The sequence below is a fragment of the Rhinoraja longicauda genome, chromosome 14 (assembly GCF_053455715.1).
Source record: "Rhinoraja longicauda isolate Sanriku21f chromosome 14, sRhiLon1.1, whole genome shotgun sequence".
NCBI classification, from domain to species: domain Eukaryota; kingdom Metazoa; phylum Chordata; class Chondrichthyes; order Rajiformes; family Arhynchobatidae; genus Rhinoraja; species Rhinoraja longicauda.
The window spans coordinates 10,112,496-10,126,619 of NC_135966.1; the positions used below are offsets into that span (position 1 = coordinate 10,112,496).

The 14,124-nt window shown below is 39.6% G+C and overlaps 1 protein-coding gene across 1 annotated transcript in view; it reads right to left on the reverse strand.

The window, feature by feature from the left end:
• LOC144599821 (pituitary homeobox 1-like) overlaps positions 1-13,093 on the reverse strand; it is a 53,133-nt gene extending 40,040 nt beyond the window's left edge. The window contains exons 1-2 of the mRNA XM_078411071.1: positions 13,074-13,093; positions 9,074-9,137 (exon numbers count right to left, since the gene is read on the reverse strand). Of these exons, the coding sequence (XP_078267197.1) occupies positions 9,074-9,137; positions 13,074-13,093 (84 nt within the window). The remainder of the gene's footprint in view (positions 1-9,073; positions 9,138-13,073) is intronic.
• Between the last annotated feature and the right edge of the window lie 1,031 nt (positions 13,094-14,124).

Below are 14,124 nucleotides of genomic sequence, written 5' to 3' on the forward strand. Positions count from 1 at the left end.
TTCATCTTTATCTTTAAACATAGACCAGTACAATACATAATGGTCGCCATGTTCTGAATTTCTATTTATTTCTATCATTTCTCACACACCAGAGGACACAACAGCACAGGAAAACACCCTGCGGCCCTCAATGTCTGTGCCAAACACGATGCCAGGACAAACTCTTATCTGACTTCACCTATTCCATATCACTCCTTTCACGGGGAGACCATACAAGCTCCGTACAGGCAGCACCTGTAGTCAGCATCAAACCCAGGTCTCTGACTCTGCGCCACCTCACAAAATAGAAGGAGACCGTTTGTGCTGTCATGTTGATGCTAGCCATTTCAGTCCCATCCCCCGCTTATTTCCCTGTAACCTACGGTCTCATACGTGCTCAACTACCTGCGTTACTGCTGCACCACTGTGCATGCAAATGCCATCCCACACAATTTCCTGACTGGACACAAATGCTGGAGTGCTGCGGCACTGGCGAGGGGAATTGCGGCATTCTTCCGCGCATCTACATTGGAGAGTCCGCTCAGCCATTGCATACCGTGCTCAACCTGGTGCAACGATGTTATCACTCGTAACGATGGAGAGGAATGAGCTACAGGTCACTTATACGTCTTTGCGTTAATTTACATCTGTGGAATTTATTCCAATTTTTAAAACTTATTTTAAGAGTTCTTAATGTTTCGTAAAGTGCCGTCGACAGACAAAACCTTTATCCCAGGGTGTGAATGTCAAAGACCCGAGGGATTATCTTTAAGATGAGAGGCACAATGTTTAAAGGTAGATGTCTGGGGCAAGTTTTTTTTTTGGCAGAGGGTGGTGGGAGCCTGGATCGCAATGTCAGTGCTGGTGGTGCAGGCAGATGTGATAGTGGTTTTTAAGAAGCTTTTGGATAGGCACATGAATATATAGGGAATGAATGGATGTAGATCGTGTACAGCAGTATATGAGTTTATCCTGACTTCTTGTTTGGCACCGACATTGTGGATTGTCGGACCTGTTCCTCTGCTGTACTGTTCTATGTTTTATGAGTCAGTTTATCATTGTTTAGTTTAGTTTAGTTTAGAAATACTGTGTGGAAACAGCCCCTTTGGCCCACTGAGTCTGCGCTGATCAGCGATTCCTGTCCACTAAACTGTAAGAAAATAACTGCAGATGCTGGTACAAATCGAAGGTAAACTGTACACTAAACTGTTCTACACACCAAGGACAATTTACAATCTTTACCGAAGGCAGTGAACCCACAAACCCACAAACCTGTACGTCTTTGGAGTGTGGGAGGAAACCGGAACACCCGGGGAAAGCACAAGCAGTCACAGGGAGAACGTACAAACCTGTACGTCTTTGGAGTGTGGGAGGAAACCGGAACACCCGGGGAAAGCCCAAGCAGTCACAGGGAGAACGTACAAACTCAGTACAGACAGCACCCGTAGTCAGCATTGAACCCGGGTCTCTGGCGCCGTGAGGCAGCAACTCTGCCGCTGGGCCACTGTGCCACCCTTGTTTTTAAACACACAACATAGAACATAGAACAGTACCACACAGGAACAGGCCCTTCCACCACCAATATCTGTGCCCAACATGAGCAAGACCAAGTCTTCTCTTCCTCCCTATAATCCATATCCCCCCATTCTCTGCTTATTCATATGCCTAAAAAAAATCTCTTGGGGTCCAAGTCCATTAAACAGAGAAGCATTTTAGATGGTTTGATTTTAATGGCATTTCAATGTTAGTGACCATGGCAATGATGTCTAAATCCAGGTTCAGACCTTGCAGTTGAGGAATATGATGGTAAAGGAGAACTGAGGAAATTATTTTTTTGCCGAAAGGGAGTTTGCAAATTGGAATATACTGCTTGAGAGCAGGAATTTTCAAACCCTTATTTAATGCATTTGGCCATGCACTCGAATTTGCAAATTATAAGAGCCTATGAAGGCAAGGGATCAATGGTTCAATGGGACTTTATTTGTCACATTTACAGTGAAATTTATTTTTGTGTACACTTCAGTACAGGTATCCCTATACGTAAGCACTTAGATACATCCAGTTCAACACCCAGTGCTGGTAAATGGGATTGTATGGAATGGGTTCTTGATGTTCAGCATGGTTATAGGGGCGGCAGAGCCCATTTTCCGCGATGTTTGACTCTATAACATTAATAGTTTTTCTGAAAGCAAAATACTACAGATAACTGGAAAGCCGATATAAGAGCAGAAAATGCTCAATGGACCATGCAGCACTTGCGGTGTTAGAAACAAAACTAAAGTTTCTGATTGATGACCTTTCATGAGAGCAGGGAGAGTTAAAAGTAAACCAAGTTTTAAGTTGCAGTGAAAGGGAGAGGGGAAAACTGTGATAGCTGGAGAGATCAAATGACATTAGCGGTCATGGGAAGCGCAAAGTAGTGAAGGCAAGTGAATAACTCAAGGTATAGCTGGGGAAGATGGAATTTCAATCAAATGGAAGTAGGAACTTTTTTAACGGTTTGCCAACTAGCACGGCCAACTATTAGTATGTCTAGTTCCAGTATACCTATGTATATATATGTATGTATACATATGCCATATATAGTGTACCCATGCATATATATTATTATTGCACATCTTCATGAGCTAAAACATGCTTGTATATATGCCTACAATATGTGTATGTGCATGTGTATGCACACACGCACACTTATGTATGTATTTATATGTATATATATATATATATATAGAGAGAGAGAGAGAGAGAAAGAGAGAGAGAGAGAGAGAGAGAGAGAGAGAGACAGAGAGAGAGACAGAGAGAGAGAGAGACAGAGAGAGACAGAGATAGACACACTCACACACTCACACACTCACACACACACACACACACACACACACACACACACACACACACACACACACACACACACACATACACACACACACACACACACACACACACACACACACACACACACACATATAGTGTAAGAAAATAACTGCAGATGCTGGTACAATTCAAAGGTATTTATTCACAAAATGCTGGAGTAACTCAGCAGGTCAGGCAGCATCTCAGGAGAGAAGGAATGGGCGACGTTTCGGGTCGAGATACCTTGGAATTGAGAATAAGGCTGGAACTTACCAGCAAGTCAAGTTGACAATGAGGATGCATGAACTGAGTAGGTGATTAGCTTTATTGTTAGGATTATTAAACATTGTCAAGTGATACATTGGACAGAAATGTTGGAGTACGCCCAGCTGAATTATTATGCATTGCGCAAAAAACAAGCCATGTTTTAGCTCATGAAGATGTGCAATAAATACCAAGGTTGCCTAAATGTTACCCATATAAAACAGGAGTAAGGTTAGCATCCCCTCCAAGGTGAAATTATCTTCACAATCTAGAAATAATTATATTTCAGAATTTACTATTCAATAAAACAAACCTGAAGATAATATTGAAGCACTTTCATTGTAATCCAATATATTATTTAAAAAATAGCAAGAATGCTAGTTGTAATATTGCAAAAGATTTTTACATTTTGAATGCAAAATTATTTATATATTTTTGTATTATTTGTTATGATAGAGATGATAGAAATTTCCATGTAAAGCTTCAATTGTATTAATGAAGTTACGTTTTATTCATTATAGTATATTCATATAGGCCATTAGAAATATTTATATTCTTTCTAAATGGGATCAAGTAACAATTGCATTATGAATGAGTTTAGTTTATTGTCATATGTACTGATGTACAGTGAACAGTTTCTCTTGCATGATAACCAGTCAATGGAAAGGCAACACATGATTACAATCGGCCCATCCACAGTGTACAGACACATGATCAAGGGAATAATGTGAATAATGTTTAGTACAAGTTAAAGCCAGTAAAGTCCGATCAAAGATAGTCCCAGGGTCTCCATTGAGGTAGATGGTAGTTCAGGACTGCTCTCTAATTGTTGGTGGGATGGGTCAGTTGCCGTTTCCATTTCTTCTCTCCAGAGATGCTGTCTGTCCTGCTGAGTTACTCCAGCATTTTGTGTCTACCTTTGGTATAAGTCAGCATCTGCAGTTCCTTCCTACATAATTAATCGGATTTTACTGGACTATTTCTTGCACTAAACATTATTCCCTTTATCCTGTACACCGTGGACTGCTTGATTGTAATCATTCATAGTTTTTCAATTGACTGGAGAGCACACAAACAAAAAAAGCTTTTCACTGTACCTCATCTTGGTGACAACATCTTTCCTATAAATGGTGCCCATAATTGTGCCCAGTTCTGGGCAATGTTATAGGAAATATGTTGTTAAGCTGGAAAGGGTACAGAGAAGATTTACGATGTTGCCAGAACTAGAGGGTGTGAGCTATAGGGAGAGGTTGAGTAAGCTGGGACACTATTCACTGGAGCGCAGGAGGATGAGGGATGATCTTATAGAGGTGTATAAAATCATGAGTCGAATAGATCGGGTAGATGTACAGATTCTCTTGCCCAGAGTAGGTGAATCAAGGACCAGAGGACATAGGTTCAAGGTGAAGGGGAAAAGATTTAATAGGAATCTGAGGGGTAACTTTTTCACACAAATGGTAGTGGGTGTATGGAACAAGCTGCCAGAAGAGGTAGTTGAGGCTGGGACTATCCCAACATTTAAGAAACAGTTAGACAGGTACATGGATAGGACAGGTTTGGAGGGATATGGACCAAACGTAGGCAGGTGGGACCAGTGTAGCTGGGACATGTTGGCCGGTGTGGGAAAGTCGGGCTGAAGGGCCTGTTTCCAAACTGTATCACTCTTTGACTCTGTGACTCGGTACACGTGATAATGAACTAAATTAAACTAAATTAAAATTGTAAGGAGTAAGGATGGTTACATGAGGTATGCAAACTAGCAAATTTAAAAAAAAATACACACACACATATATATATATATTATATATGTGTGTGTGTGTGTGTGTGTGTGTGTGCAGACTAGCAAATTAAAATATATATACACACACACATATATATATATATGTGTGTGTGTGTGTGTGTGTGTGTGTGTGTGTGTGTGTGTGTGCGTGTATATATATATTTTAATTTGCTAGTCTGCATACCTCATGTAACCATCCTTACTCCTTATAATTCTAATTTAGTTTAATTTAGTTCATTGTCATGTGTACCGAGTCACAGAGTCAAAGAGTGATACAGTTTGGAAACAGGCCCTTCAGCCCGACTTGCCCACACCAGCCAACATACATACATATATATTTAATTTGGTAGTCTGAATACCTCATGTAACTATCCTACGTATACACATACATATATATTTAGATACACACACACACACACACACACACACACACATACAAATATATCCATATACACACGCACTTGCTTGGGGGGCAAAGTACACTCAGATTAAGTAAATGCATCGAAAAAGCCTGCACAAGTTTTGAACATGAAAGACCAAGAGCAATTATTACTTTGGTGTTGCCTGAAATCCAATTTTAAGAGAGCTGTCCTCTGCTGAACCTGTATAACATTTTTACATTCTGCGTAATCAGCTCTGTGATTGAAATTTTTTAATTTAACGGGAATTTCAGCCAAATTGTGGGTGGTCAAGTGTTGCGAACTTATATTCGCTAGGAGCTGGATTGAATCATGCCCTAACTCATTTTATTATGAGTCTTAAAATGTACAGAGCGTTTCGGATAGAAATAAAACTGTTGTCCAGGCTGGAGCAGATCTCAAGAGCAAAAGTGCTGCATGCTAATTACACACTTCAGGTTCAAGCTTCTGGGCTTTATCTGGTTTGCATCTTGTATTGAGCTGCGATAGCATTATCCTTACTTTATCAGGTTGCCATGAAACTACTATAGCTTGTTATATCTGGTGGTTTTCCAACTCAGTGCACCTCGAGACCGTGCCAATCATAACATTAATTAAACCGCCTCATCTATATTTGGTATTACGTGGCCAATAGATCTCCTTAGTCACTTAGTCATTCCCTTGCTCTGGGGTTCCGTACTCTTAGCATGTGCAGTAGGAAAGGGGCATTGAAAATGCAGCATCTCAAATTTATGACAGTCTTTCCTGAACTCTGCATAATCTCAAATAGATCACTTGTTCCAATTCCTGGAGTTCTATAGTATTTATATGACAAAAACACGAGCAAATCAAAGGTAGAAAATCATACAAAAAATGCTCTCACGTTACACTGTAATAAAAAAAGGTGAAGAAGCATAACTTTAATACTCATGGTAAATGCAATGAAATGTATGCATTTGTGTTGGTGTCTCAGACTGAATTTACATTGTATTCCTTAGGAGCTTCAAATGGTTTGAGATAGCTTGTTGGTAATTGTATACCTTCGGGCATTATGAGATTTGGTCGTCTTCTAACCACTAACTAAGGATGCTTTTATATTCTTGTTTTTCACCCATGCTCACCCAAGGTCATGTAAAAAAAGTGGCAATTTAACTGTATATAATTCATCCCATTCTCCATACTTCACGCTTTTCATTATTATACGTGGGTAATTTTGTGCTGAGGTCCCTTAAAAGTGTCACTGTAAGCTTTTGATCCCCGATTTTTTTTGAAGCAAAATGTCCCTCCAGAGTTTTCATTCATTATCAGAGTTAAATATCAGGCTTAGTTCACAATGATGGTGTTCGATTTCACTTGTCAGCTTCCAGGCTGCTTAAACCATCAGTTTCAAAAGAATTAAGTCTTGTTAGCATGGGTGACTGAAAGATATCAATAAGCGTACTGATATCTCATTTTGGCTGCAAATAAAGAAGAGGGATTACATGTGTCAATTTCATTGGAAGAGACCGTGCAACTGGCAGCATGAAGGAGATAAATTAATGTATGGATGTAAAATGATGTCATAACTAAAGCACTCTTGAGCTAATGAGTGAACAGTATCTCCCAGTGATCAGTCAGCTATCTTGCGCGGCTAAGCCCAAGAACTCCTCCCATCCCTTTCTCCCTTCCATCTTAAGTAAAGTTATTAAAACAAGTTGACAAGTTGAGAAACAAAATGGATGTTGACATTTTTGAAAGAAGAAATGATGACTTCGCTCTATCTCGGGGGAGACCGGCTTGATTAGAACACCATACAGTTTCCCCAATCTCATCAAAAGACACGAGCGAGAGGCCAATTTGACAAAACTTATGCAGTGCGTGAATTGGAAGTGAGCTGTTGGCAGTTGCAGCTAAAAGGTTGCAATGCATAAACATCTTTAACAGTAAGTAAAGACATCAAGGGAACACAAAGCTCACAGGCGCAGTCCATTGTATTGGGCAACGTTTTCTTCTGCGCACTATCTTTTTGCTTATTTAATTCTCACTGAAAATGGCGAATGCCAATGAAAACAAACCAAAATATGAATTTATACAAACACCATTGTGATTTATAGCACCCATTTCTTTTCTGTTCCAAATTAAAGTTGTGTTATGATGTGTGAAATACTCTGGCCTTTGAAATAAAGTGCAATTTAATGAAAAGAAGCAGAACATTGCACAGGAAAGATGTCTGTAATTTATGGCCCATGCAGGAAAAATACATGTGCATCTGCTAATATTATGAATATATTTTGCAGCTGCTAAGGCAATTTTCAATTCTAGGTATTTATTCTAATGTTTAAGTCATTCTAGCTTAAAACTGGCTAGATGATTTCAGTCAATTGAACATGACGGACATTTTAATTGAGATGTAAACTGACTGGCGAGCAATTTAATTTTGGTTATTGAAATTTTATTGAAATTCCTTGTTTATGAGTTGGAAGCTAGATTCCTCTAGATATTTGGTTTGGTTTGGTTTCTTTGATCCTCAATGGCTTTTACAGCTGTGACCATTATGACAAGTGCATGGTGAAGGTGGTTATTACTGAACCCAAGAATGCAATTTATTGTTCGAAAACCTTAAACCATGCAAGCCATCAGAGGCCACACATATGAAGTAAACTTCATTACTTGTTATAGCTGCAATAATTGAAAACATAAAGTGTGCATTTTCTCTTAAAAAAAATATATATATAATTACTGTATTCATCTTTCCTCCATTTCAATTTCCAGGCTGGGTTTTATGATTGCCTACACCCCCAATTTTACCCCTGCCATTCTGTATGTTACCTTAACAGAGGAAGCATGAATGGGTTGTGTTATTCCAATCAAAATGAAGTCATATAATTTTTTAAGATAATAACAATAATAATAGTAATAATCATAATCATAATCACAATAATAATAATAATAATAATAATAATAATGATAATAATAATAGCGATGATGATAATAATAATAATAATAATAATAATAATAATAATAATAATAATAATGATATTTGTGCAGTTTTATACTATCTCAGGATTGATACAGGAATTGTCATGGATAAATTACAATTCGATTTATACAAGCGATTTGATTTCTGATTTGGTCTTTATATTAGGATCGGCAGAGATTATGAAACAGTGTCTCGACAGATATAGTTTTCGTTTTTTATTCTATTGAGGATGGCAATGAATCACCGGCTCGCGTCTGATAGAGATCCCAAAATCTTAATTTCATATCGAAAACTATCTACTTAAAAAAAAAATCATGTGCAGGAAAGAGCCTGGTTTACACCGAGGATAGACACAGAATGCTGGAGTGACTCAGAGAGCAAAATTAAACCCATGTGCACCTTCAAGAATTACTTACCAAATGGCGAGGGCAAAGCAAGAACTAATGATTGGGTTCCGGAATTTTATGTGTGAACTTTTCAGTGCAAAATTAAATTGGGACGACCTGCCTGCCTGATTATGGGCACGATTTTAAATAGTCTAAAGAAACACTGCACGCAAAAGGCGAAGTAATATACCGGAAACTTGAACCAAATAAGATCAACAAGTTATACCGATTTAAAAAATAAAAATTAACCTGAACCGCTGCTGTGATTTGGAAAGTACAAACTGCAAAAAAATCCTCTTTTTTTTCCCTGGACTTTGGTTATTAAAATATCTAATCGTCTCGCTTAATTCCCGAATAGTATTTCCAAGGATTTGTCGGATAATATCTGCTCTACGGCAACAAGATAAAGAATCTTCGCTACAGCGTCTAAACGTCACAGAAATATAATTTTCCTTACCTGAATCTGCGCAAAAGGCCCTATTCTTCCTCTGATGTTTTCGTTTCGACCGGAATTTGGATATCTGGTAGCACAATAAAAGCAAAGGAAAACTGGTCATCCGATGGATCATAACATAACTGTGTCTTACCACGAAATAATCGATGGTATCAAATCTTGATCCCAATCAGCCCCTTTTCGCAATAGGGATGGTAAGTCAACTAAACTACAAATCGAAGGTAGGATTTTAATATTTATTCAGGAAATCCTCGTGCACGTCGTTCTGCAGTTATTTTAGATCAATAAATATTAATGTACTCCAGCACCTGCAGTTCATTGTTTCTTAACATTTCCTGAGTAAGACGCAGGCAGTTCAAGACGGTAATATTTCTATTAAATCGACAAGCGAGCTATTTTCGGTTGAAGCAAATCTCTGAGGAGTAAACATGAGTTTTAAACGGAGCTCCTCGTTATCGGGAAAGAGATCACATTCAGCGTCCAACCGTTTGTTTCATTGCGATTTCCTACATGTGCATTTGTGCCTTTTATCTCCCCCCTCCACTCCAAAAATAAATTATTTCTCGAATATAAACGTTCAAGGCCACAAAAACTGAAAACAAAATCATAATCGTTGCCTTCCTACAATTGGGATTGTGGGTTGAAAAATCGAGCAGTCAATTCGTTCGCCCCGAGTTTCCCATTTAAGGAAGAGAGTTTGAATAATAAGAACGGTGGGGCAGCAGTAATCCAAACTAATTTTACCGTCTGCAATTCATTTTCTTCAGACGGTTGCATACACGAATTGGCGGCACAGATCCTTGTGCTCCAAGGAGAAATGGAAGAAAGAGCAACAATTGGATTAGAACTGTTTTGGTATCGCCAGACAAGGAAGGCGACACAATGCACGCACGCTGCCCTTAACTCTAAATACAAATCGATCTAACCAATCTCCCTGTAAAGTATGGGCCACCAGTTTCCAATATTGTACAAATAACCCACCATTTTACAGGTTATTGATTCCAGAATTGGCGTCGAAGCAGAAACTGTACCTGAACGCTTACCTGAAAGCTGACATACACCAGATTTCATTATATTCTATTCTATCGTGAACCACACACACACACACACACACACACACACACACACACACACACACACACACACATACATTTTTGAGAACACTTTTCTGTGAAGACTTGCTTTATCGGATCACGTCTCTAACATTTGACAACAGAGAACCCATGTAACCTATCCAATCGTTTAAAAAAATGCAATAAAAAAACTCCACCATGAACCTAAAAAAAATAATCATGTTGCAAATTCAGCGACTATATCCGTAATCTGATTGAAATATGCTCAATTCCGTCCAAGTGGTGTACGATTTCGTTTCTTTACCGCTATTAATCAGATTTAAGTACTCCATCTCCTGGAACCGTCGGCCGTGTCATTGTTTGATAGTAATTGTCTGTGCAGTAAATGTTTTAGTGCAATCCCTTAAAAAACAACAATATCCTCCTTATGCGCCCGACTTTTTTTGATGCCGCATCCGTGCAGTGCATTTTGTACAAACTCTAACCAAATTGCATCGCTGTTTATTGCTGGACTTTAAGAATGCATGCGTTCATTGTATTTAGTTGCGTTGTTATTTAAAAACACTGTACAGATACAACGTTTTTTGCCCCCCAAAATGAAAGTCTTCTCTTGTCATTCGTTTGTAAATTTAAATTTGTATTATTATTCAGGATCCTTTGTGTATCGCCAAAACAATTTACCAGGGCATTTTTTAGCAACATACTGTGAGCGATTTCTCTTTAATCGGAAGGACAAAAAAATGAATAATAATAAATCCTGTTCTACTTTAAAAAAAAAAAAAAAAATCACAGATAATATTGGGATTCATATAAACAAATGAATTGTAACATTAAGGCGAAAGGAAATAAACGAGTCTTACTGACAACGTATTAATTAAAAATAAAACCAATCTATTATTTGTATATTATGTAGTTCACGAGACATTTTTTGAATTGTGTTACGGGGAATATAGACCATTATCGTTAACGCTTTGACCGCCAGGTACATATTCTCAGTGGTTCAGCAAATCGCAGATAAACTATGATTTTATTAACTGTATTGAAAACGAAATGACGATTTTACAAAGGTCGATGCTGCCTGACCCGCTGAGTTACTCCAGCATTTTGTGATACTGACGATTTTACAAAGTCACTCGTCGAGTACTTGATTCCTGAAGCCGTGCCGAATAGGCGGGGGGAATAAAAAATCATCTTCTGCGTGTTGGACCGTGAACGTGGAAAATAAATGCATTGGAGTGAAGTGACGTGGGCCACAAAGTGTTTCACTGAACGGCACATCAAGCCGGGCTATATTGATAGAGAAATTTGTAACCGAATGTAACCCGCTTTCTCCTAACACTGCGGAATTGTTTGGGTTAGTTTAAGAAATGAGCAGATCCTGCCTTCTTTTTTGACCGACCAACATTCCTCCCTTAAAGGAGTCTAGGACGAAACTGGGCTAAATTCCAGTCGTCTAAATATAACCCATTCTCAGTTGGATGTGACTCGGATTATAATTACTTTCTGCTTTGATCCCCCCCCCCCCCCCCCCCAATCTCAGGTGTTCTAAGCCTGAATTCTGCATTTTATTTCACATTTCTTAGTTTATTTTAGCTTTATTTCTTCCCCCCTTTACAAATTCAACCACAAGGCGATGTATGCCAAGCGTCCCTGGTTGAATCGAGGTTTGCAACGAGCATCCATAATTGGAATTTGATTTAACTGGCGTGCAGTGTTGGGGGTTTTTTGGTGGGTAAAATCCTGTCTCTCTCGCAGAATGGTATCAGTTCTGACAAATCTGACTTCATCTTGGTCAGGTTTGATCTTCAGTTAGACGACTTGGTCTGTAACCAATAACGCAAAGCAGGAAGTAACTTAGTTTTAACTCTTTAAATAAAAGGCGATAAAAACAAACGCAATTTGCTCCCCTAGTTTGCTTATCGCGCAGTTCTTGTTGAGGTTAACCCTCGGAAATATTATGATCGGACTTTCTGTTTGTGGCAACTCCAGAGTTTTTTCTGCCTGGTTTATTTATACACAGTGCAGAAACTACCCGGAGTCTCCGCAGAGTCTCTTCATAATATCTATTTCAATTGACAGTAAACAAAATATTTCTGCCAATGCCTGGCACCTTTTTAAAAAAAAAATTTGCAATGAGACCAGAAGAGAAGTTATAAGAGTGAATGAACCTGAGTTCGATTTGCTTGTTTAATTTACATCTCCAAAACACAGAAAGTTTCAAATCTTTGCATGACATAATGCGGGGATTTTTAAAATTGTTGTTCTTCCTGCCGCGTTCGTGCATGTATTCATCTTAAATCCAATAAATTGCATCACCAGTACAAACGCACGTGTTTCACCCCCACCCCCCCCCCCCCCCCCCTCCCCACACACTTTTGTACATGTTTAGGAATAAACTCTAGACTCACCTTTCATCCGAGTCTGTGGTGTTTCGGTATCCTTGCTTCCACGTTTAGTTGAAATAACATGAACGTACATAATCCCGTGTTATTGAGCTCAGGGTTTGGGGTTAGCTCGGAGCCGGGAATCGATCAGAGGGTTGGTTCGGCAGCTCCGGCCCGCCAGCTGTCTCCCTGCCTGCCATCTGACGTCAACCCACCCCACCCACGGGACGTGGCTCGCTTCCCAGTCAGCAATGGTTCTTCAAAGGACGCGAGATGCCATGTTTTTGCAAGGGGCAGTGTTGTTACCGAGAGAGCAACTCAAACGCCTGGCAAACACCCTCCACAAGCTGCCTTCACAGGGCCGACCACCCTCCGTGGGTCGGACATATATATTTTTTTAAAAACAACAGCTTTAATGAATATTTCCACACTCCTCCCACGTCCTTAATATTGCCGCTGTACCCTTCCCTTTCTCTTTAATCCTGTTGAAATAATATTTCATTTGTTTTTGTTCGCCTTGTTTAAGTCTAAACTGAAATGTTTTACCTGGAACACTTGTTATACATTTGTGTCTCAACGAACACATCCATGAAATAACACGGGTTACTTCACCTTCGTCAAAGGTCAAAGCTATTTTTATTGCATGCGTTCAACATTATGCTCATACCATGTGCTTCCGTGAAGTTCCTGATTCTGCAGGGCTACACCTTTGGTTTATAATACCTTCTCTCCGGAGATGCTGCCTGTCCCGCTGAGTTACTCCAGCATTTTGTGTCTATCTTTGGTTTCTAACCTTTCATGAGGGATACTCTCGCTTCACGCAACCCAGGTAGATATCTGACCCCATCCCTAGATTTCCCCCGCCGCACGGATTCGATTGAACCGCCGGCAGGTAAAAGGTAACGAGCGAGGTACATTCACCCCCCCTTTCACCTGGGATAAAGCAGTGGGATTGGAATGAGAATAAAGGCGGAAGGGACAAATTATAAATTAAATTTCATCCCGCAAGTCCCGGTTCTGCAATGAATCACAGTCGTTATCCTGAAAGATCGTTGTTGTGACTGATATTTTATAAAGACTGGATTGAGTTATTTTGTTATAACAAGCATGTACGACAGTCTGAAGAAGGGTCTCGGCCCGAAACGTCACCCATTCCTTCTCTCCAGAGATGCTGCCTGACCTGCTGAGTTACTCCAGCTTTCTGTGTCTACCTTGGGTTTAAACCAGCATCTGCAGTCCCTTCTTACTACAGTCACTATATTTTTGCTTTCGTCTTCTATATATTTGCTGAATAAATTTGTTCAACGATGAAGAAGGGTCTCGACCCGAAACGTCACCCATTCCTTCTCTCCCGAGATGCTGCCTGACCTGCTGAGTTACTCCAGCATTTTGTGAATAAATCGATTTGTACCAGCATCTGCAGTTATTTTCTTATACTATTGTTCAACGATATACCCTATCTCGTTAACTCGTCTGAAGAAGGGCATTGACCTGAAACGTCGCCCATTCCTTCTCACCAAAGATGCTGCCTGTCCCGCTGAGTTACTCCAGCATGTTTGTACCTATCTTCGGTGCAAACCAGCATCTGCAGTTCCTT